General features: G+C 44.1%; 1 protein-coding gene across 1 annotated transcript in view; it reads left to right on the top strand.

Annotated features, from left to right (window-relative positions):
• The window catches only part of NAIP (NLR family apoptosis inhibitory protein), an 80,970-nt gene that overhangs the window by 46,972 nt on the left and 10,813 nt on the right, over positions 1 to 23,185 (top strand). The window contains exons 11-12 of the mRNA XM_069750713.1: positions 17,713 to 17,874; positions 20,520 to 20,606. Of these exons, the coding sequence (XP_069606814.1) occupies positions 17,713 to 17,874; positions 20,520 to 20,606 (249 nt within the window). The remainder of the gene's footprint in view (positions 1 to 17,712; positions 17,875 to 20,519; positions 20,607 to 23,185) is intronic.

The raw sequence follows: 23,185 nt of genomic DNA, 5'->3' as shown, positions 1-23,185 counted from the left end.
TATGGTACCCCACTGCTAACCGCTACCCAGTCTGAGTGTGCTCCATTAATAACAACCCTTTGTTTCCTATCCCTGAGCCAGCTCTCAACCCACATACACATATTTCCCCTATCCCCATTATTCTCATTTTATGTATCAACCTTTTGTGTGGCACCGTATCAAAAGCTTTTGAAAAGTCCGTAAACACTACATCCACTGGGTTCCCTTGGTCCAGTCCGGAACTTACCTCTTCATAGAAACTGATCAAATTAGTCTGACATGAACGGTCCCTAGTAAACCCGTGCTGATACTGGGTCATGAGGTTATTCCTCTTCAGATACTCCAGTATAGCATTCCTTAGAATGCCCTCCAGGATTTTACCCACAGTAGAGGTTAATTTTACTGGCCTATAATTTCCAAGTTCAGTTTTTGTCCCCTTTTTGAATATTGGCACCACATTTGCTATACGCCAGTCCTGTGGTACAGACCCTGTTATTATGGAGTCTTTAAAGTTTAAAAATAATGGTCTATCAATGACTGTACTAAAATTCCTGCAGTACTCGAGGGTGTATCCCATCCGGGCCCGGAGATTTGTAAATTTTAGTGATTTTTAGACGCCGCCGCACTTCCTGCTGGGTTAAGCAGGTGACACTTAATGGGGAATTTTTATCACTAGTCATTTTGTCTGCCATGGAATTTACGTGTGTAAATACTGATGAAAAAAAGTCATTTAGCATATTGGCTTTTTCCTCATCCTCATCCACCATTTCACCCAGACTATTTTTAAGGGGGCCAACACTATCATTTTTTAGTTTCTTACTATTTACCGTATATACTCGAGTATAAGCCGACCCGAGTATAAGCCGACCTGTTGTGAATTCTGTGGCCAAGCTCCCTCCTGTGGTCGTGAGTGGTACTTCGGCTGGTTCTGTCTATGAGCTTTCTTTGGTGGATGAGAGTGGTACTGCGGCTTCTGAGTTTCCTTCCTCAGGTGATGAGGTTAAGTCGTTAGGTGCTGCTCTATTTAACTCCACCTAGTGCTTTGATCCTGGCCTCCAGTCAATGTTCTAGTATTGGTCTTGCTTTCTCCTGGATCGTTCCTGTGGCCTGTCTATCCTGCATAAGCTAAGTTTTGCTTGTGTTATTTTTGTTTGCTATTTTTTCTGTCCAGCTTGCTATATTGGTTTTTCTTGCTTGCTGGAAGCTCTGGGACGCAGAGGGAGCACCTCCGTACCGTTAGTCGGTGCGGAGGGTCTTTTTGCCCCCTCTGCGTGGTTGTTTGTAGGGTTTTGTGTTGACCGCAAAGCAATCTTTCCTATCTTCGGTCTGTTCAGTAAGTTGGGCCTCACTTTGCTAAATCTATTTCATCTCTGCGTTTGTATTTTCATCTCAACTCACAGTCATTATATGTGGGGGGCTTCCTTTTCCTTTGGGGTATTTCTCTGAGGCAAGGTAGGCTTATTTTTCTTTCTTAGGGCTAGCTAGTTTCTCAGGCTGTGCTCGAGGCGCATAGGACTGGTCAGGAGCGCTCCACGGCTACCTTTAGTGTGGTTGCATAGGATTAGGGATTGCGGTCAGCAGAGTTCCCACGTCTCAGAGCTCGTCCTATGTTTTTGGTAATTGTCAGGTCACTTTGTGTGCTCTGAACTTCAAGGTCCATTGTGGTTCTGAATTACCTGTTCATAACAGTACTGGAGGCCCAAAGTACTAATGCTTCTCAATAGAGGGAAAAGAGAAGTTCTGAGACCATTTTTTTTTCTTTGCACTGTGTTCTGTCTTTCTTTTCCCCTTTACATCAGGGTTGTTCAGAACACAGGTGTGGACATGGACATTCAGGGTCTGTTCTCTTTGATGGATAATCTCGCTATAAATGTACAGAATATTCAAGATTTAGTGGTTCAGAATCCTATGTTAGAACCTAAAATTCCTATTCCTGAGTTATTTTCTGGAGATAGAGCTAAGTTTTTGAATTTTAAAAATAATTGTAAACTATTTCTGGCTTTGAAAACCCGATCCTCTGGTGACCCAGTTCAACAAGTTAAGATCATTATTTCTTTATTACGTGGCGACCCTCAAGACTGGACATTTTCCCTTGCGCCAGGAGATCCTGCATTATGTAATATTGATGCGTTTTTTCTGGCACTCGGATTGCTGTACGATGAACCTAATTCAGTGGATCAGGCAGAGAAAAATTTGCTGGCTCTGTGTCAGGGTCAGGATGAGATAGAGATTTATTGTCAGAAGTTTAGAAAGTGGTCCGTGCTCACTCAATGGAATGAATGTGCGCTGGCAGCTATTTTCAGAAAGGGTCTCTCTGAAGCCCTTAAGGATGTCATGGTGGGATTTCCTATGCCTGCTGGTCTGAATGAGTCTATGTCTTTGGCCATTCAGATCGGTCGACGCTTGCGTGAGCGTAAATCTGTGCACCATTTGGCGGTAGTATCTGAGCATAAACCTGAGCCTATGCAGTGCGATAGGACTTTGACCAGAGCTGAAAGGCAAGGACACAGACGTCAGAATGGGCTGTGTTTCTACTGTGGTGATTCCACTCATGCTATCTCCGATTGTCCTAAGCGCACTAAGCGGTTCGCTAGGTCTGCCACCATTGGTACGGTACAGTCGAAATTTCTTTTGTCCGTTACTTTGATCTGCTATTTGTCTTCCTATTCTGTCATGGCATTTGTGGATTCAGGCGCTGCCCTGAATTTGATGGACTTGGAGTTTGCTAGGCGCTGTGGGTTTGACTTGGAGCCCTTGCAGTGTCCTATTCCATTGAGAGGAATTGATGCTACGCCTTTGGCCAAGAATAAGCCTCAGTATTGGACCCAGCTGACCATGTGCATGGCTCCTGCGCACCAGGAGGATATTCGCTTTCTGGTGTTGCATAATCTGCATGATGTGGTCGTGTTGGGGTTGCCATGGCTACAAGTCCATAACCCAGTATTAGATTGGAAATCTATGTCTGTGTCCAGCTGGGGTTGTCAGGGGGTACATGGTGATGTTCCATTTCTGTCTATCTCATCATCCACCCCTTCTGAGGTCCCAGAGTTCTTGTCTGATTACCGGGATGTATTCGATGAGCCCAAGTCCAATGCCCTACCTCCGCATAGGGATTGTGATTGTGCTATCGATTTGATTCCTGGTAGTAAGTTTCCTAAGGGTCGACTGTTTAATTTATCTGTACCTGAGTACGCCGCTATGCGGAGTTACGTGAAGGAGTCTTTGGAGAAGGGTCATATTCGCCCGTCATCGTCGCCATTGGGAGCGGGGTTCTTTTTTGTGGCCAAGAAGGATGGTTCGCTGAGACCTTGTATTGATTACCGCCTTCTAAATAAAATTACGGTCAAATTTCAGTACCCCTTGCCGCTGCTGTCTGATTTGTTTGCTCGGATTAAGGGGGCTAGTTGGTTCACCAAGATAGATCTTCGTGGTGCATATAATCTTGTGCGTATTAAACGGGGCGATGAATGGAAAACAGCATTTAATACGCCCGAAGGCCATTTTGAGTACCTGGTTATGCCATTCGGGCTTTCTAATGCTCCATCAGTGTTTCAGTCCTTTATGCATGACATCTTCCGAGAGTACCTGGATAAATTCCTGATTGTATACTTGGATGATATTTTGGTCTTCTCGGATGATTGGGAGTCTCATGTGAAGCAGGTCAGAATGGTGTTCCAGGTCCTGCGTGCTAATTCTTTGTTTGTGAAGGGGTCAAAGTGTCTCTTTGGTGTTCAGAAGGTTTAATTTTTGGGGTTCATTTTTTCTCCTTCCACTATCGAGATGGACCCTGTTAAAGTTCAGGCCATTTATGATGGGACTCAGCCAACATCTCTGAAGAGTCTGCAGAAGTTCCTGGGCTTTGCTAATTTTTATCGTCGCTTCATCAATAATTTTTCTAGTATTGCTAAACCGTTGACTGATTTAACCAAGAAGGGTGCTGATTTGGTCAATTGGTCTTCTGCTGCTGTGGAAGCTTTTCAGGAGTTGAAGCGTCGGTTTTCTTCTGCCCCTGTGTTGTGCCAACCAGATGTTTCGCTTCCGTTCCAGGTCGAGGTTGATGCTTCTGAAATTGGAGCAGGCGCTGTTTTGTCGCAGAGAAGTTCTGATTGCTCGGTGATGAAACCATGCGCCTTCTTTTCCAGGAAATTTTCGCCTGCTGAGCGAAATTATGATGTTGACATTCGAGGAGTGGCGTCATTGGCATGAAGGAGCTAAGCATCGCGTGGTGGTCTTGACTGATCACAAGAACTTGACTTATCTCGAGTCTGCCAAACGGTTGAATCCTAGACAGGCTCGTTGGTCGCTGTTTTTCTCCCGTTTTGACTTTGTGGTTTCGTACTTTCCGGGCTCTAAAAATGTGAAGGCAGATGCCCTGTCTAGGAGTTTTGTGCCCGATTCTCCGGGTTTGCCTGAGCCGGCGGGTATTCTCAAAGAGGGGGTAATTTTGTCTGCCATCTCCCCTGATTTGCGGCGGGTGCTGCAAAAATTTCAGGCTAATAGACCTGACCGTTGCCCAGCAGAGAAACTGTTTGTCCCTGATAGGTGGACGAATAAAGTTATCTCTGAAGTTCATTGTTCGGTGTTGGCTGGTCATCCTGGAATCTTTGGTACCAGAGATTTTGTGGCTAGATCCTTTTGGTGGCCATCTCTGTCGCGGGATGTGCGTTCTTTTGTGCAGTCCTGTGGGATTTGTGCTCGGGCTAAGCCCTGCTGTTCTCGTGCCAGTGGGTTGCTTTTGCCCTTGCCGGTCCCGAAGAGGCCTTGGACACATATCTCTATGGATTTTATTTCGGATCTCCCCGTCTCTCAAAGAATGTCGGTCATTTGGGTGGTTTGTGATCGCTTCTCTAAGATGGTCCATTTGGTGCCCTGTTGTGAATTCTGTGGCAGAGCTCCCTCCTGTGGTCACAAGTGGTACTTCGGCTGGTTCTCTCTGTGAGCTTCCGTTGGTGGAGGAAAGTGGTACTGCGGCTTCTGAGTTTCCTTCCTCAGGTGATGTGGTGAAGTCGTTAGGTGCTGCTCTATTTAACTCCACCTAGTGCTTTGATCCTGGCCTCCAGTCAATGTTCTAGTATTGGACCTGTTTCCTCCTGGATTGTTCCTGTGGCCTGCTGCTCTGCATAGCTAAGTTCCTCTTTGCTATTTGTTTGCTGTTTTTTCCTGTCCAGCTTGTCAATTTGTTTTTTACTGCTTGCTGGAAGCTCTGGGACGCAGAGGGTGTACCTCCGTGCCGTTAGTTCGGTACGGAGGGTCTTTTTGCCCCCTTTGCGTGGTTTTTGTAGGGTTTTGTGTTGACCGCAAAGTTACCTTTCTTATCCTCGCTCTGTTCAGAAAGTTGGGCCTCACTTTGCTAAATCTATTTCATCTCTACGTTTGTCTTTTCATCTTAACTCACAGTCATTATATGTGGGGGCTGCCTTTTCCTTTGGGGTATTTCTCTGAGGCAAGGTAGGCTTATTTTCTATCTTCAGGCTAGTTAGTTTCTCAGGCTGTGCCGAGTTGCATAGGGAGCGTTAGGCGCAATCCACGGCTGCCTTTAGTGTGGTTGGAGAGGATTAGGGATTGCGGTCAACAGAGTTCCCACGTCTCAGAGCTCGTTCTTGTTTTTTGGGTTATTGCCAGGTCACTGTATGTGCGCTGACCTCTATGTCCATTGTGGTACTGAATTACCTTTCATAACAGTGCCCTTGTCTAAATTGCCTTCCTCCTCTGATTTGGTGCCATTGTTTTTCCAGCATGTGTTTCGTTTACATGGCATTCCAGAGAAAATAGTTTCTGACAGAGGTTCCCAGTTTGTTTCGAGGTTTTGGCAAGCCTTTTGTGCTAGGATGGGCATTGATTTGTCTTTTTCCTCGGCTTTCCATCCTCAGACAAATGGCCAGACTGAACGAACCAATCAGACCTTGGAAACATATCTGAGATGTTTTGTTTCTGCTGATCAGGATGATTGGGTGTCCTTTTTGCCTTTGGCTGAGTTCGCCCTTAATAATCGGGCCAGCTCAGCTACTTTGGTTTCGCCGTTTTTCTGCAATTCTGGGTTCCACCCTCGTTTCTCTTCAGGGCAGGTTGAGTCTTCGGACTGTCCTGGTGTGGATACTGTGGTGGATAGGTTGCAGCAGATTTGGACTCATGTAGTGGACAATTTGACTTTGTCCCAGGAGAAGGCTCAACGTTTCGCTAACCGCAGGCGCTGTGTGGGTCCCCGACTTCGTGTTGGGGATTTGGTTTGGTTGTCATCTCGTTATATTCCTATGAAGGTTTCCTCTCCTAAATTTAAGCCTCGTTTCATTGGTCCATATAGGATTTCTGAGGTTTTTAATCCTGTGTCTTTTCGTTTGACTCTTCCAGCTTCTTTTTCCATCCATAACGTGTTCCATAGGTCATTGTTGCGGAGATACGTGGCACCTGTGGTTCCATCTATTGATCCTCCTGCTCCGGTTTTGGTTGAAGGGGAGTTGGAGTATATAGTGGAGAAGATTTTGGATTCTCATGTTTCGAGACGGAAACTCCAGTATCTGGTTAAGTGGAAAGGTTATGGTCAGGAAGATAATTCCTGGGTCTTTGCCTCTGATGTCCATGCTGCCGATCTGGTTCGTGCCTTTCATGTGGCTCATCCTGGTCGGCCTGGGGGCTCTGGTGAGGGTTCGGTGACCCCTCCTTAAGGGGGGGGTACTGTTGTGAATTCTGTGGCCAAGCTCCCTCCTGTGGTCGTGAGTGGTACTTCGGCTGGTTCTGTCTATGAGCTTCCTTTGGTGGATGAGAGTGGTACTGCGGCTTCTGAGTTTCCTTCCTCAGGTGATGAGGTTAAGTCGTTAGGTGCTGCTCTATTTAACTCCACCTAGTGCTTTGATCCTGGCCTCCAGTCAATGTTCTAGTATTGGTCTTGCTTTCTCCTGGATCGTTCCTGTGGCCTGTCTATCCTGCATAAGCTAAGTTTTGCTTGTGTTATTTTTGTTTGCTATTTTTTCTGTCCAGCTTGCTATATTGGTTTTTCTTGCTTGCTGGAAGCTCTGGGACGCAGAGGGAGCACCTCCGTACCATTAGTCGGTGCGGAGGGTCTTTTTGCCCCCTCTGCGTGGTTGTTTGTAGGGTTTTGTGTTGACCGCAAAGCAATCTTTCCTATCTTCGGTCTGTTCAGTAAGTTGGGCCTCACTTTGCTAAATCTATTTCATCTCTGCGTTTGTATTTTCATCTCAACTCACAGTCATTATATGTGGGGGGCTTCCTTTTCCTTTGGGGTATTTCTCTGAGGCAAGGTAGGCTTATTTTTCTTTCTTAGGGCTAGCTAGTTTCTCAGGCTGTGCTCGGGGCGCATAGGACTGGTCAGGAGCGCTCCACGGCTACCTTTAGTGTGGTTGGATAGGATTTGGGATTGCGGTCAGCAGAGTTCCCACGTCTCAGAGCTCGTCCTATGTTTTTGGTAATTGTCAGGTCACTTTGTGTGCTCTGAACTTCAAGGTCCATTGTGGTTCTGAATTACCTGTTCATAACACCGACTCCCCTAATTTTGCCACAAAAAACTGGGAAAACTTATTGACTCGAGTATAAGCCTAGGGTGGAAATACAGCATTTACCGGTGAATTTCAAAAATAAAAATAGATCATTATTTCCCCATAGTTGTGCCCCATATAGTGCTCTGCACCCTTCATATTGCCCCATATCTGTGCCTTATACAGTGCTCTGCACCGTTCATTATTGTCCCATATCTGTGCCCCATATATGCTCTGCACCGTTCATTATTGTCCCATATCTGTGCCCCATATATGCTCTGCACCGTTCATTTTGCCCCATAGCTGTGCCCCATATATGCTCTGCACCGTTCATTTTGTCCCATATCTGTGCCCCATATAGTGCTGTGCACCGTTCATACTGCCCCATAGCTGTGCCCCATATATGCTCTGCACCGTTCATTTTGTCCCATATCTGTGCCCCATATATGCTCTGCACCGTTCATTTTGTCTCATATCTGTGCCCTATACTGTGCTCTGCACCGTTCATTTTGTCCCATAGATGCTCCACATAAATCTGTGCCGCCGCTGCTGCTGCAATAAAAAAAAAAAAAAAAAACACATACTCACCTCTCTTGATTGCAGCTCCCGGCGTCCGGTCCCGGCGTCTCTCTCTCCGCTCTGACTGATCAGGCAGAGGGCGCCGCGCACACTATATGCGTCATCGCACCCTCTGACCTGGACAGTCAGAGCGCAGACGCCGGGAAGATGGAGGCGCCGGGAAGATGGAGCGGCGCCCGGTGGCTGGAACGCGGACAGGTGAATATTACATACTTACCAGGTCCTAGTGTCCGGCTCCTTCCCCCGGACAGCTGTCTTCGGTGCCGCAGCCTCTTCCTCTATCAGCGGTCACCGTTACCGCTGATTAGAGAAATGAATAGGCGGCTCCACCCCTATGGGAGGTGGAGTCGCTTATTCATTTCTCTAATGAGCGGTCCCACGTCACCGCTGAAGAGGGGAAGAGCTGCAGCAGAGAAGACCGTGGGACGGCAGGGACAGCGCCAGGATCGCTGGGACTAGGTAAGTATGCCTCAGCGCCCTCACCCCCTCACCCGCCGACCCTGCCATCCACCTTGACTCGAGTATAAGCCGATAGGGGCACTTTCAGCCCAAAAATTTGGGCTGAAAATCTCAGCTTATACTCGAGTATATATGGTATGTAGTTAAAGAATATTTTGGGATTATTTTTACTCTCTCTGGCAATGAGTCTCTGTGTCTCAATCTTTGCTGCCTTGGTTTGCTTTTTACAGAATGTATTTAATTTTTTGTATTTATTTAATGCCTCCTCACTACCTACTTCCTTTAATTCTCTATATGCTTTCTTTTTGTCACTTATTGCGCCCCTTACAGCTCTATTTAGCCATATTGGTTTCCTCCTATTTCTAGTATGTTTATTCCCACACGGTATATACTGTGCACAGGTCCTATCCAGGATGCTAATAAATGTCTCCCATTTTCTTTGTGTATTTTTGTGTCTCCGGATATCGTCCCAGTTAATTGCACCAAGATCCTCTCTCTTATCCTTTGGAAATTTGCCCTCCTGAAGTTTAGTGTCCTTGTAACCCCTCTATTACACATCTTTTTAAAGGATACATGAAAACTTATTATTTTGTGATCGCTATTTCCTACCCTTATATTTGCTATGCGGTCTGGCCTGTTGGTTAATATTAGGTCTAGCAGTGCCCCCCTTCTTGTTGGGTCCTGAACCAGTTGTGAAAGGTAATTGTCTCTCATAGTTGTAAAAAACCGATTACCTTTGCTGGAACTGCAGGTTTCTGTTCCCCAATCTATTTCAGGGTAGTTGAAGTCCCCATAATAATGACTTCTCCTTGAGTCGCAGCTTCATCTATTTGCTTTACGAGGATATTCTCCATTGCTTCCATTACTTTTGGATATTTATAACAAACCCCTATCAGTAATTTATTATTTTTCCCCCTCCCCTTATCTCCACCCACAGGGATTCTACATTTTCATTAAATTCACCTATATTATCACGCAGGATGGGTTTTAAGGACGATTTTACATATAAACACACCCCACACCCTCGCTTCTTGCATTAGTATACATGCACCTGATGCTCCTCTCTGTACCTCTATTCTTTCTTAAATTATTAACTGTTCTAACCCCACCCCCCATGCCACCACCACCCCCAACTTCCTTATTTGTGCCCAGGTCTCTGTCTGCACTATCTTCCCCTCCTATAAATTGAATACCCTCCCCCCAATCCCTAGTTTAAACACTCCTCCAACCTTCTAGCCATTTTCTCCCCCAGCACAGCTGCACCTTCCCCATTGAGGTGCAGCCCGTCCCTAGCATAGAGCCTGTAGCCAACTGAGAAGTCGGCCCAGTTCTGCAGGAACCCAAACCCCTCCTTCCTACACCAATTCTTGAGCCACTTATTAACCTCCCTAATCTCCCGTTGCCTCTCTGGCGTGGCACGTGGTACAGGCAGTATTTCGGAAAATATCACGTTGGAGGTCCTTGCTTTCAGCTTGCAGCCTAATTCCCTGAAATCATCTTTAAGGATCTTCCACCTACCTCTAACTTTGTCATTTGTGCCAATGTGCACCATGTCTGCTGGGTCCTCACCAGCCCCTCCCAGTAATCTGTCCACCCGATCAGCGATGTGTCGGACTCGAGCGCCAGGTAGGCAGCACACCGTTCGACTATCCCTGTCTTTGTGACAGATTGCCCTATCTGTTCCCCTAATAATTGAGTCCCCCACTACCAGCACCTGTCTGGCCTGCCCTGCTCTCCTATTTCCCTCCTTACTGGAGCAGTCACTCCCCCGGCTTTCAGAGGACATGCCTGGCTGCAGCAGTGCTACCCCTGTACTGGCACCCCCTCATCTGCCAACTTAGCAAACTTATTGGGGTGTTCCAGATCAGGACTAGCCTCCCTGGCACTCTTCCCTCTATCCCGCTTCCTAACTGTCACCCAGCTTGCTACTTCACCATCCTGCAGCTCCATCCTACCATCCCCCCCTCATCTATCCCATTGAGCGTCTGCTCCGTGAGCAGAAGACTCCTCTCCATATTGTCTATGGATCTCAGTGTTGCCAGCTGCACATTTAGATTCAGAATCTGGGTTTCCAAATACACAACGTGCTCACATCTCGCACAGCAGTATGCACCCTCGATCGGCTGCTCAAGGATTGCATACATGTGGCAAGATGTGCACTGGATGGCATTAACAAGAGTGGAGCACATTTCCTAATGGGGATTTCACCAGACAGAAAAGTTAAATAATAATAAATAAATAAATAAATAAATAAAAACAAAGTATTAATAAAAAAACAGACAGCAATTCCTCCCTTGGAAACTCCCTGAATCCAAAGTCACTGAATCACAAGTCACACTTACCGCCGTTCACACTTACGCTCTGGTCACACTCAGCTCGCTCACAGTCGCTATGCTGAAGATTTATAGATTTTTTTTTTTCTCTAGTTCCCCTTAACAGCAATTCACCTTGCTGTTCAAGTGACAATGTTAGTCCTGGCTAGCAGTCCTGTGCTCCCATAAAACATTAGGTTAAGTACCCATCTCTACCTGGTCCATACAGGAAAGATATATATCTTGGTACCGTGTTAGCCAGTAGATAGAAAAATATTTAGAAATGAGAGTCCTCAGTGGTTGATACCTTTTAATGGCTAACTGAAAAGATGGTAACAAATTGCAAGCTTTCGAGACTACACAGGTCTCTTCATCAGGCAAAGACTAAAAGAAATTCTGAAGAATCACATATTTATGCACAACATAGCACAGAAAAAAAAGGAAAAACCATGGATAAGACAGGTGACATGAAGCAGAATTACCATGGGTGATAAACAGTTATGTCCATAAATATTGGGCCAGTTCTTAGATAAGGATTGTTTAGCTGTGGCTCAGACTCTGTCCAGATGATTAAAATGTCATCAATGTAGCGGTAGTACGCCAGAGGCCTGATGGGACACGGGCACAAAAAGTCGCTTTCAAGCTTGGCCATGAAAAGATTTGCTTACAAACCCCATTCTTCATACCTACAATACCTATTATGCACAAAACCTGTGTCACAGGACTTCTGAGAGATTAAGGAATCATGTTTTGCATGTCTGCTACAGCATAAAGAGTAAAGTCCAAGGGCAATTTGAAACCCTGAGGAAAACACTTACAGAAGACACAGAGCAAAAATTACAACAATATTACAACAAACTACGGGCCCTTCTGATTCATATCAAGGAAAAGAAACTGCACAGATTGCGCCTCAATTCAGGACTCTATTCAAACAGATACTAAACAAAGCCTAAACCTGACAACTTGGACAACCACTCAGTTAGCCATTGAAAGGTATCAACCACTGAGGACTCTCAATTCTAAATATTTTTCTACCTGGTCCATAGTAAGTCATAGCCATCAAGACTATAGTAGTTATGCCCAATAGGCAGAGAAAATCATAGAAGAACAAGGAACACAGATAGTCAGGCAACAAAACAAAATTAGGTCATATAAGGAGGGTCTTACCCATAGTATCCACACAAGGGGTTAACTGCTGACAACACCGACGTGCATTTCACATGGGCTTCCTCGGGGGAGGGGGGGGGGCTGTCATGTTTTCAATGTATGCGTCTTTATTTAGTTGTTTTTTTGTGGTGTACTTTGATGCATTTGCGTGTTTCAAAATGCAGAATGAAAAATGGCAAGTGCGTAACTAAAAATATGCAACTAAAGAGTCCAAAAATGCATGAAATTCATTATACAAATTGCCTCTTAAGAGAGGAAGAGGATTTGAACACTGGTGCCGCCTATTTGAAGTAGTAATTCTAAAAGTCACTATTGACATTGAAATTTGTGGGAAATTTAAAGCACCATTCCATTGTTTATATTTTACCTCTGGAGCGGTGACACTAATGTGTAAGTTCCTTGCACTTATTATCTTACTTACCCGCCACCATTTTCATCTTTTTTTTGGTGCCGGTCTGGTTGTCTTCTGCAGGTTGTGACCTGCCAGTGTTTGCTGGGTGAGCCAGAAGTTACTACTTAATGTAAGTCTATGAAAGCCAGAACGAGACTCACATAGACTAACACTGAGAGCTTGTGGCTGTTACCTCTGTCATCCAGTAAGGTGCGACCACAAGATAGCACCACAGGACCGGAGTAGGTCCGGGACGAGCTGAAGTCTGCAAGTAAAATACTAGGGTCGGAGTCCTTACGTTAGTGGCTCCACTCCAGAGCTGAAAGAAAACAAAACATTGGCGTGGTGCTTTAATGGAGAGCACCCAGCACAATGTTTGAGAATGCACTAGTGCACATGAGCAATTTTCCAGCACAGGGTGAGTTCACTCAAAATGCAGATTTTGAGCCAAAACCAGACATGGATCCAGCAGGAAGGAGAAGACCCCATTCCAATTACATCCACTCTTGGCTTTGGCTCAAAAACCCTACTACTATACAATCCTAACTAAACACTTTGTGACAAACTACCAATACTTTCTCCACAGCCTGTTGAGGAAAAAGGCCATGTTTTTGTAGTATTTTTATTAACAATTACCGTATATACTCGAGTATAAGCCGACCCGAGTATAAGCCGACCCCCCTAATTTTGCCACAAAAAACTGGGAAAACTTATTGACTCGAGTATAAGCCTAGGGTGGAAATGCAGCATTTACCGGTGAATTTCAAAAATAAAAATAGATCATTATTTCCCCATAGCTGTGCCATATAGTGCTCTGCACCGTTCATATTTCCCCATAGGTGTGAACCATATAGTGCTCTGCACCGTTCATTGTGCCCCCTAGCTGTGCCATATACGGTGCTCTGCACCGTTCACTGTGCCCCATAGCTGTGCCATATACGGTGCTCTGCACCGTTCACTGTGCCCCATAGCTGTGCTGTGCCATATACGGTGCTCTGCACCGTTCACTGTGCCCCATAGCTGTGCTGTGCCATATACGGTGCTCTGCACCGTTCACTGTGCCCCATAGCTGTGCTGTGCCATATACGGTGCTCTGCACCGTTCACTGTGCCCCATAGCTGTGCTGTGCCATATACGGTGCTCTGCACCGTTCACTGTGCCCCATAGCTGTGCTGTGCCATATACGGTGCTCTGCACCGTTCACTGTGCCCCATAGCTGTGCTGTGCCATATACGGTGCTCTGCACCGTTCACTGTGCCCCATAGCTGTGCTGTGCCATATACGGTGCTCTGCACCGTTCACTGTGCCCCATAGCTGTGCTGTGCCATATACGGTGCTCTGCACCGTTCACTGTGCCCCATAGCTGTGCTGTGCCATATACGGTGCTCTGCACCGTTCACTGTGCCCCATAGCTGTGCTGTGCCATATACGGTGCTCTGCACCGTTCACTGTGCCCCATAGCTGTGCTGTGCCATATACGGTGCTCTGCACCGTTCACTGTGCCCCATAGCTGTGCTGTGCCATATACGGTGCTCTGCACCGTTCACTGTGCCCCATAGATGTTCCACATAAATTTGTGCCGCCGCTGCCGCAATAAAGAAAAAAAAACACATACTCACCTCCCTTGATTGCAGCTCCCGGCGTCTCGTTCCGGCGCCTCCATCTTCCCGGCGTCTCTGCTCTGACTGATCAGGCAGAGGGCGCCGCGCACACTGTATGCGTCATCGCGCCCTCTGCCTGAACAGTCAGAGAGCGCAGACGCCGGGAAGATGGAGGCGCCGGCCGGGAAGATGGATCGGCGCCCGGCGGCTGGAACGTGGACAGGTGAATATAACATACTCACCTAGTCCTGGCGATCCTCGCGCTGTCCCCTCCTGTCTTCGGTGCCGCAGCTTCTTTCTCTATCAGCGGTCACCGGCACCGCTGATTAGAGAAATGAATAAGCGGCTCCGCCCCTATGGGAGGTGGAGCCGCTTATTCATTTCTGTAATGAGCGGTCCCACGTGACCGCTGAAGAGAGGAAGAAACTGCAGCGCCGAAGCCCGTGGGACGGCAGGGACAGCGCGAGAATCGCTGGGACTAGGTAAGTATACCTCAGCGCCCGCTCCCCCTCACCTGCCGACCCCACCGCTACCGTGACTCGAGTATAAGCCGAGGGGGGCACTTTCAGCCCAAAAATTTGGGCTGAAAATCTCGGCTTATACTCGAGTATATACGGTAACAGTAAAAAGAAAGCATTTGCACTACTAAAGCAGGATGGCACCATTGAAGCTCTAAAAAACTATAGGGAGAAAAATACTTTATCTAAAAAAAACTAATTAAAGCTGCCAAAAAGGAAACAGAGAAGCACATTGCTAAGGAGAGTAAAACTAATCCCAAACTGTTCTTCAACTATATCAATAGTAAAAGAATAAAAACTGAAAATGTAGGCCCCTTAAAAAATTGTGAGGAAAGTATGGTTGTAGATGACGAGGAAAAAGCTAACATATTAAACACCTTCTTCACCACGGTATTCACGGTGGAAAATGAAATGCTAGGTGAAATCCCAAGAAACAATGAAAACCCTATATTAAGGGTCACCAATCTAACCCAAGAAGAGGTGCGAAATCGGCTAAATAAGATTAAAATAGATAAATCTCCGGGTCCGGATGGCATACACCCACGAGTACTAAGAGAACTAAGTAATGTAATAGATAAACCATTATTTCTTATTTTTAGGGACTCTATAGCGACGGGGTCTGTTCCGCAGGACTGGCGCATAGCAAATGTGGTGCCAATATTCAAAAAGGGCTCTAAAAGTGACCCTGGGAATTATAGGCCAGTAAGTCTAACCTCTATTGTTGGTAAAATATTTGAAGGGTTTCTGAGGGATGTTATTCTGGATTATCTCAATGAGAATAACTGTTTAACTCCATATCAGCATGGGTTTATGAGAAATCGCTCCTGTCAAACCAATCTAATCAGTTTTTATGAAGAGGTAAGCTATAGGCTGGACCACGGTGAGTCATTGGACGTGGTATATCTCGATTTTTCCAAAGCGTTTGATACCGTGCCGCACAAGAGGTTGGTACACAAAATGAGAATGCTTGGTCTGGGGGAAAATGTGTGTAAATGGGTTAGTAACTGGCTTAGTGATAGAAAGCAGAGGGTGGTTATAAATGGTATAGTCTCTAACTGGGTCGCTGTGACCAGTGGGGTACCGCAGGGGTCGGTATTGGGACCTGTTCTCTTCAACATATTCATTAATGATCTGGTAGAAGGTTTACACAGTAAAATATCGATATTTGCAGATGATACAAAACTATGTAAAGCAGTTAATACAAGAGAAGATAGTATTCTGCTACAGATGGATCTGGATAAGTTGGAAACTTGGGCTGAAAGGTGGCAGATGAGGTTTAACAATGATAAATGTAAGGTTATACACATGGGAAGAAGGAATCAATATCACCATTACACACTGAACAGGGAAACCACTGGGTAAATCTGACAGGGAGAAGGACTTGGGGATCCTAGTTAATGATAAACTTACCTGGAGCAGCCAGTGCCAGTGCCAGGCAGCAGCTGCCAAGGCGAACAGGATCATGGGGTGCATTAAAAGAGGTCTGGATACACATGATGAGAGCATTATACTGCCTCTGTACAAATCCCTAGTTAGACCGCACATGGAGTACTGTGTCCAGTTTTGGGCAACGGTGCTCAGGAAGGATATAATGGAACTAGAGAGAGTACAAAGGAGGGCAACAAAATTAATAAAGGGGATGGGAGAACTACAATACCCAGATAGATTAGCGAAATTAGGATTATTTAGTCTAGAAAAAAGACGACTGAGGGGCGATCTAATAACCATGTATAAGTATATAAGGGGACAATACAAATATCTCGCCGAGGATCTGTTTATACCAAGGAAGGTGACGGGCACAAGGGGGCATTCTTTGCATCTGGAGGAGAGAAGGTTTTTCCACCAACATAGAAGAGGATTCTTTACTGTTAGGGCAGTGAGAATCTGGAATTGCTTGCCTGAGGAGGTGGTGATGGCAAACTCAGTCGAGGGGTTCAAGAGAGGCCTGGATGTCTTCCTGGAGCAGAACAATATTGTATCATACAATTATTAGGTTCTGTAGAAGGACGTAGATCTGGGGATTTATTATAATGGAATATAGGCTGAACTGGATGGACAAATGTCTTTTTTCGGCCTTACTAACTATGTTACTATGTTATTGTTTGTGGACTTTTTTTGTCCAAAAGCACTGCAGTCAGATATTAAAGGGAAAAATCTAAAACAAAAGCGGAGGATCACTGGCTGGATCAGTCAGTGACCGCTCTGAGCAAGCACCGGGTAGAACAGACAGTTAGTTAGTAACTACCCTCCTGTTAATTCTTAGGCCCATAGTTAAAAATATAGTCCCTTTAGGTGACTAAATCCTAAGGATGCCATTTCTCTCAGATAGACCTTCCCTTGGTGGTGGTGGGTTGAAATAGTAACCAGAGGCCCACCATCTAGATGCTCCTTGATTAGTAAATTGAAAATAAATTGCAAAACTAACAGTTTAAAAAAAATGGTTAGATAATTGAATAAATATAAATCACTCATCTTTTACCATTTTGAATCTATCTAAACAAAATAATTAAAAATAAGTTTAGGTTTGCCATGTCTGTAAAATGCCAATCTTTCAAAATATTAAAGTATTTAAACACGGTATATGTCATAAAGAAAAATAAGAATGCCACAATTGTGGGTTTATTTTGGTCTTCTCGCTAATCCCAAAAAATGGAAGTGATCAAAAGTTATATGCACCCAAGATGATACCAATAAAAACTACTGCTTGCTATGTAAAAAATAAGTCCTAGTAAAACTCCACCAATGGGAAAATAAAAAATGATGGAACTTGGAATGGCACTATAAAACAAATGGCAAATAAACTAAATAAGCCTTCATGTGGCAACAGAGCAAAAATGTTACTGTTCTCTGAAGAAGAGGAGGAAAAATTAAAGTTCAGAAATTAAAACTTGCTCAGTCATACATTGAGTTTTAGGTCTGGGTCACACTTGCGAGTGCAATGCGAGAAACTCGCACATGTGTCTCGCATCAATAACCGGCACTGCAACCAGCACTCGGGACCGGAGCGTGTGGCTGCATGTTTTCTCTATGCAGCTGAACGCTCCATTCCTGAGAGCCGGCGGCAGTGCCAGGTATTGATGCAAGAGACATGTGCGAGTTTCTCGCATTGCACTCGCAAGTGTGACCTCGGATCAGATTCAGTCAGTACTTCAACAGCTGCACTGTGTAATATTATTATTATTATTAATAATCCTTGTTTGCATTTTTACATTGCAGCCAACTTTATTGAACATTTCAGTAATCTGACCTCCTTTACAATGAGGTGTACATACTGCCCCGGATTGGAGAATATTATTAGTTCATTATGTAAGAATGGAAAGATGAAAGAACTTCGTTTTCCAGAACTAGGACTTTATGACAAGGAAATTATCCATCTGGGTATGATCTCCTTTTTTAATTTTTTTTGTAGTCAGAGAGAAACAAGTTCCACATTCTTGTTTCCAGACAAAGTTTTTAAATTATTATCTGTGTACCATATGCATATAATGTTGCTACTCTCATTTTTTAATTGGTTATGAGGTCCCTATGTAAAGTGCCCGCCTGTGGTAGCCTGCATAACGTCACGGCACTCCACAGGAAAATCGTGTCCCAGTGCCAATGTGCTATCATATGTGGGGTGGACACAATATAGCAAAGCCAGCTCCTAAACTAGTTAAAACTTAACATTTAATATGTATACATAAAACAATTAACCATCAACAATCAAAAAATAAAATGCTCATGATTACCAGTACTCTTAATAAAATGGCTCAGTCTCACCCAATTGTTGCAACCCGGTTCTCCAGAGGATCATGTAACGCCGGGGTGTATGAGACAAAAATGTAGAGAGAAAGAGGACAAGGGGAGAGGGGGGGGGAGGGATTGGGGCCTACTTTCCCTGTCGTGCCCTCTGCAAAAAGCTCCCGCCCTCACAAGGGCAGTACCCAAGTATGAGCCTACTTTGTGGTGCCCATGGTAAATGTAGCCTCCCTGGATAATATGTCTTCCCTTCCCAACGCGTTTCCTCCCCTGTTCAGGGGGTTCATCAGGGGAAATTTTTACCCTCACACTGAGGAATCTTTCACATAGGAAGGTTGTATCTGCCACTGCAAAAGACCTTCACTAGCCTGGACAATTTCCCCTGATGAACCCCCTGAACAGGGGAGGAAACGCGTTGGGAAGGGAAGAGACATTATCCAGGGAGGCTACATTTACCATGGGCATCACAAAGTAGGCTCATACTTGGGTACGGCCTTTTAGAGAGCGGGAGCTTTTTGCAGAGGGCACGACAGGGAAAGTAGGCCCCAATCCCTCCCCCCCCCCTCCCCTTGTCCTCTTTCTCTCTACAATTTGGTCTCATACACCCCGGCGTTACATGAACCTCTGGAGAACCGGGTTACAACAATTGGGTGAGACTGAGCCATTTTATTAAGAGTACTGGTAATCATGAGCACTTTATTTTTTGATTGTTGATCGTTAATTGTTTTATGTATACATATTAAATGTTAAGTTTTAACTAGTTTAGGAGCTGGCTTTGCTATATTGTGTATTTATATTGGTCAGATTAATCCAGAGCAGATTGTTCGTGTTTTTTATTCGCTGAGCATACATATGTGGGGTGGATAACACTCACTTGTAGGCCTCAGGCCTTCACCTTCCCCAGGCCTGCATCTTCAGGAGCCGTCGCACATAGATCAAAGGACATCCGGTTCATTTCAACATGTAAAAATTTATAGGACAGTTCAAGGTCATCACACTGCAACATAAAGTGCTGGGCACCACACCTACAGTTCCTAGCTTCCTTATCACAGCACACCCTCAGCATCGCTAACTGTTCCTCCTGGACTATTCCCACGTTCAGTGGCTCTCTCAGCCCCTGGGATTTCTCGTCCAGTCCCACAGTCCACCAGGGATCCTTGATCTTCCCTTAACACGGTTCCATGTCCATTGTCCCCTGTACTACAGAGCCTTGAGCTCCGAACGTTGTAGGAATGTCCACAAGGGATTCTAGTAAGGTCTCCCACTGCCATGAATGATAGATACTTGCTAACGCTAGCAGTCCACTGCACTTGAACTAGACCTTGGTTACTGTACACTACAAAGGCACTGAGCGGGCAGCTATCTTCAACTCTCGAGGCCCCATGTGGGGTTGTTCACCTTGTGGGAAGGGTGTTGCAAGTCCCAATGTCCAACAAAAAGTTTTTAGACTCAAGTGGCAATAAGACCTACTCTATTACACACCACATTAATTGTTCTATTCGGGCTGTGGTGTATTGTGCCAACATGTCCTTGTAGATTGTTATATATTGGCATGACTTCAAGGGAATTTTGTAGGAGAGTGCGTGAGCATATTCTAAACAATGATAATGCCATACAGGAAGATAATAACTCCAACCCAAAGCCAATCCCTCCCCATTTTAAATCTATGCATAACTGTGATCCATCATTCTTAAGCATCATAGGGATTGATAGGATTCTGATCGATACTAGGGGGGCACCTTGAACTGTCTCCTTGCACACAGAGAATCTATGTGAATATACGAGTTGAACTTTAATTCCTCATGGGCTTAATGACCATAACACTTTTGTTCCTTTTTTCACAATTTAGGATTTCACGTATTGTGATACTTCCCATATACTGTTATACATGTATACCCTTCTGAACCTATCATTCTTATTGTTTTTATTCATTTTATTTTTATTTTTAATTATAAAGTGTACTGATTTTATTGGCTTGCATTTTCTTATATTGGTGTTCAAAGCACTGATAAGACATGAATGTGTTGCCATCAGTCAGGATTTGACCCAGAAGTTGATAAACCAACTGCCAGGGCGAAGTGCAGAAATCTTGAAAAATAAGTGTCCACACTGTAAATGTTGAATTTTACGGTTGACGTACTTGCTTATAAAAGTTTAAAAGCTTCTGAAATGTTTAAAATTGTCTGTATTATATGTTAACAGTTCTGCAACTAATTGACAAATGTAACTTGCTTCCTATTTCAATCATTATATTTAGTGTCATCATGTTTTTTCTTTTTATCAAGCTGCTGCTCTCCCCTCATTCACAAATCTCAAGATTTTGGAAATAGAATTTCAATACTGTGTAAACGCTGAATCGACAAAAATATTTGGTATGGTTTTTTTTAAATTATTATTACACTAATGGATAACACAATATTTGATTATAGAGATTACTGAGGTCATTTTATGCTCACCTTTTTCTGCACTGAAAATCTGTACCAGTTATACGTAGAAAGAGTTCTGAAATTCCCATTCACATATAGTAAAAAATAAATCTGTGCAAAATTCAGAACATACTGATGCCCATTTATAGAAAATTGTTACCCTTTGCAATGCATGTGAATTAGTGGGGCATTCACATGTGGCTTGTAAATCACAGATGTATCAAAAGATGAGCTGCTGAACCTTAATAAGCAGAGAAGAATGATGCTCCAGGAAATGCTGCACACCTTTATTCTCCTTATTAGTGAAGTTTTTGGGGGTTGACTTTCCATAGGTTGTACATTTGTTGTTGACTAAGTATAGGCTATCTATGTTTTCCTCCCAGAATCCCTTTTTAGTTGAGTTTACCATTCCCATCCTTTTATCAGCCTGTTAATTTACTGTTATTGTCAACATTTAAACAAGTTGAAGATGAAATGATCTCTAAAATGGCTAAAGTTAAAGACGACACGTTTCCTTTGTATTTTAGGCAATAAATATATATAGGGTCATTTTTTACATTTTAGAAATTATAAAAAGGAAAATGGGCCTATTCAAAAGTTTGGGCACCCTTGGAGATTTCTATGCTTCAATAACTTTGACCAAGGTTTCAGACCTTAATTAGCCTGTTGGGGTTATGGCTTGTTCACTATCATCGTTATGAAAGGTCAGGTGATGCAAATTTCCCAGCTTTATAAAAACAGTGGAGGCCTAGAAATCAGGAGAAGGCTATAAGAAGACAGCAATGCTTTTTCACGTTGCCCTCTCATCAGTTCAAAATATAATTAAGAAATGGTAGTTAACAGGAACAATGGCGGTAAAAATTTCAATGAGCGCTGCTTGTAGATTGCTAGAGAGCCAAATCAGAACTCCCACTTAACTGCAAATGACCTTCAGAAAGATTTAGCAGACTCTGCAGTTTTGGTACCTTATTCTACTGTTCAGAGACACCTGCACAAATATGACCTTCATCGGGAGAAAACTTCTCCTGCGTCCTCACCATAAATTTCTGAGTCGGAAGTATGCAAAAGAACGTATAAACAAGCCTGTCACAAAAACATTAAAATCCATAACACAACTCCAGTGAAGGGGCATTCACTCCCCTCCTCTCTCACAAAAATCTTACAAGGAGAAAAGAGCTGGCAATCTAAGAGTCTCCTTGAATTAGAATTGCACAGTTGACATATGTATGGCTGAGAAGTGACACAACAATTTAATACTCCCTACATAGTAGGGGTAATTAAACAGGAAAGATCTTTTTTGGGGTCCAGATAACAAAGAGACATGTTTGCGCATAGATGCAGAAGTGGAAACATCTCTTTTGACCACAGGAATAACATCCTGAGTTGAAAGGAAATGTTATATCTGCAGCCAGTTGGTTCAGTGCCAATGGGAAGCTATGAATATTGGGGTTTGCATACATCCGATATTGATGGGACATACAGTACAGACCAAAAGGTTGGACACACCTTCTCATTTAAAGATTTTTCTTTACTTACCTGCTTTTTTCTTGCCTCATTACAAATTCTAAGTCTATTCAGTAGGACTATCAGCTGGGTATCCACCAGACTTCTGCACAACACAACTGATGGTCCCAACACCATTTATAAGGCAAGAAATCCCACTTATTAAACCTGACATGGCACACCTGTAAAGTGAAAACCATTCCCAGTGACTACCTCTTGAAGCTCATCAAGAGAATGCCAAAAGTGTGCAAAGCAGTCATCAAAGCAAAAGGTGGCTACTTTGAAGAACCTAGAATATAAGACATATTTTCAGTTGTTTCACACTTTTTTGTTAAGTATATAATTCCACATGTGTTAATTCATAGTTTTGATGCCTTCAGTGTGAATGTACAATTTTCATAGTCATGAAAATACAGAGAAATCGTTAAATGAAGTGTGTCCAAACTTTTGGTCCGTACTGAATATATATATATATATATATATATATATATATATATATATATATATAATATATACTAGATGGTGGCCCCATTCTAACGCATCGGGTATTCTAGAATATGTATGTAGTTTATTTATGAAGATTTCAGAATAATGCAATGAATACACATGATTCGGCCGGCCGGGTGCAACCAATTAGCGAAGCGTAGTTCAAATCCCATGCCAATTCATGGCCGGACTGCGTCTGTCGCTGATTGGTCATGCCCAGTCGGACGCGAGCAATCAGTGAAGCCAGGGCCAGCTCCAGGTTTTTGCGGGCCCCGGGCAAATGAGTCTCACAGCCCACGTAGCATATAATACAGCCCACGTAGTATATAGCACAGCCATGTAGTATATAGCACAGCCACGTAGTATATAGCACAGCCACGTAGTATATAGCACAGCCACGTAGTATATAGCACAGCCACGTAGTATATAGCACAGCCACGTAGTATATAGCACAGCCCACGCAGTATATAATACAGCCTACGTAGTATATAACACAGCCCACGCAATATATAATACAGCCTACGTAGTATATAACA

Source organism: Ranitomeya imitator, chromosome 1 (genome assembly GCF_032444005.1).
Source record: "Ranitomeya imitator isolate aRanImi1 chromosome 1, aRanImi1.pri, whole genome shotgun sequence".
Lineage (NCBI taxonomy): Eukaryota > Metazoa > Chordata > Amphibia > Anura > Dendrobatidae > Ranitomeya > Ranitomeya imitator.
The sequence above is the reverse complement of the archived record's forward strand: the minus strand, read 5'-3'. Positions and strand labels throughout refer to the sequence as shown.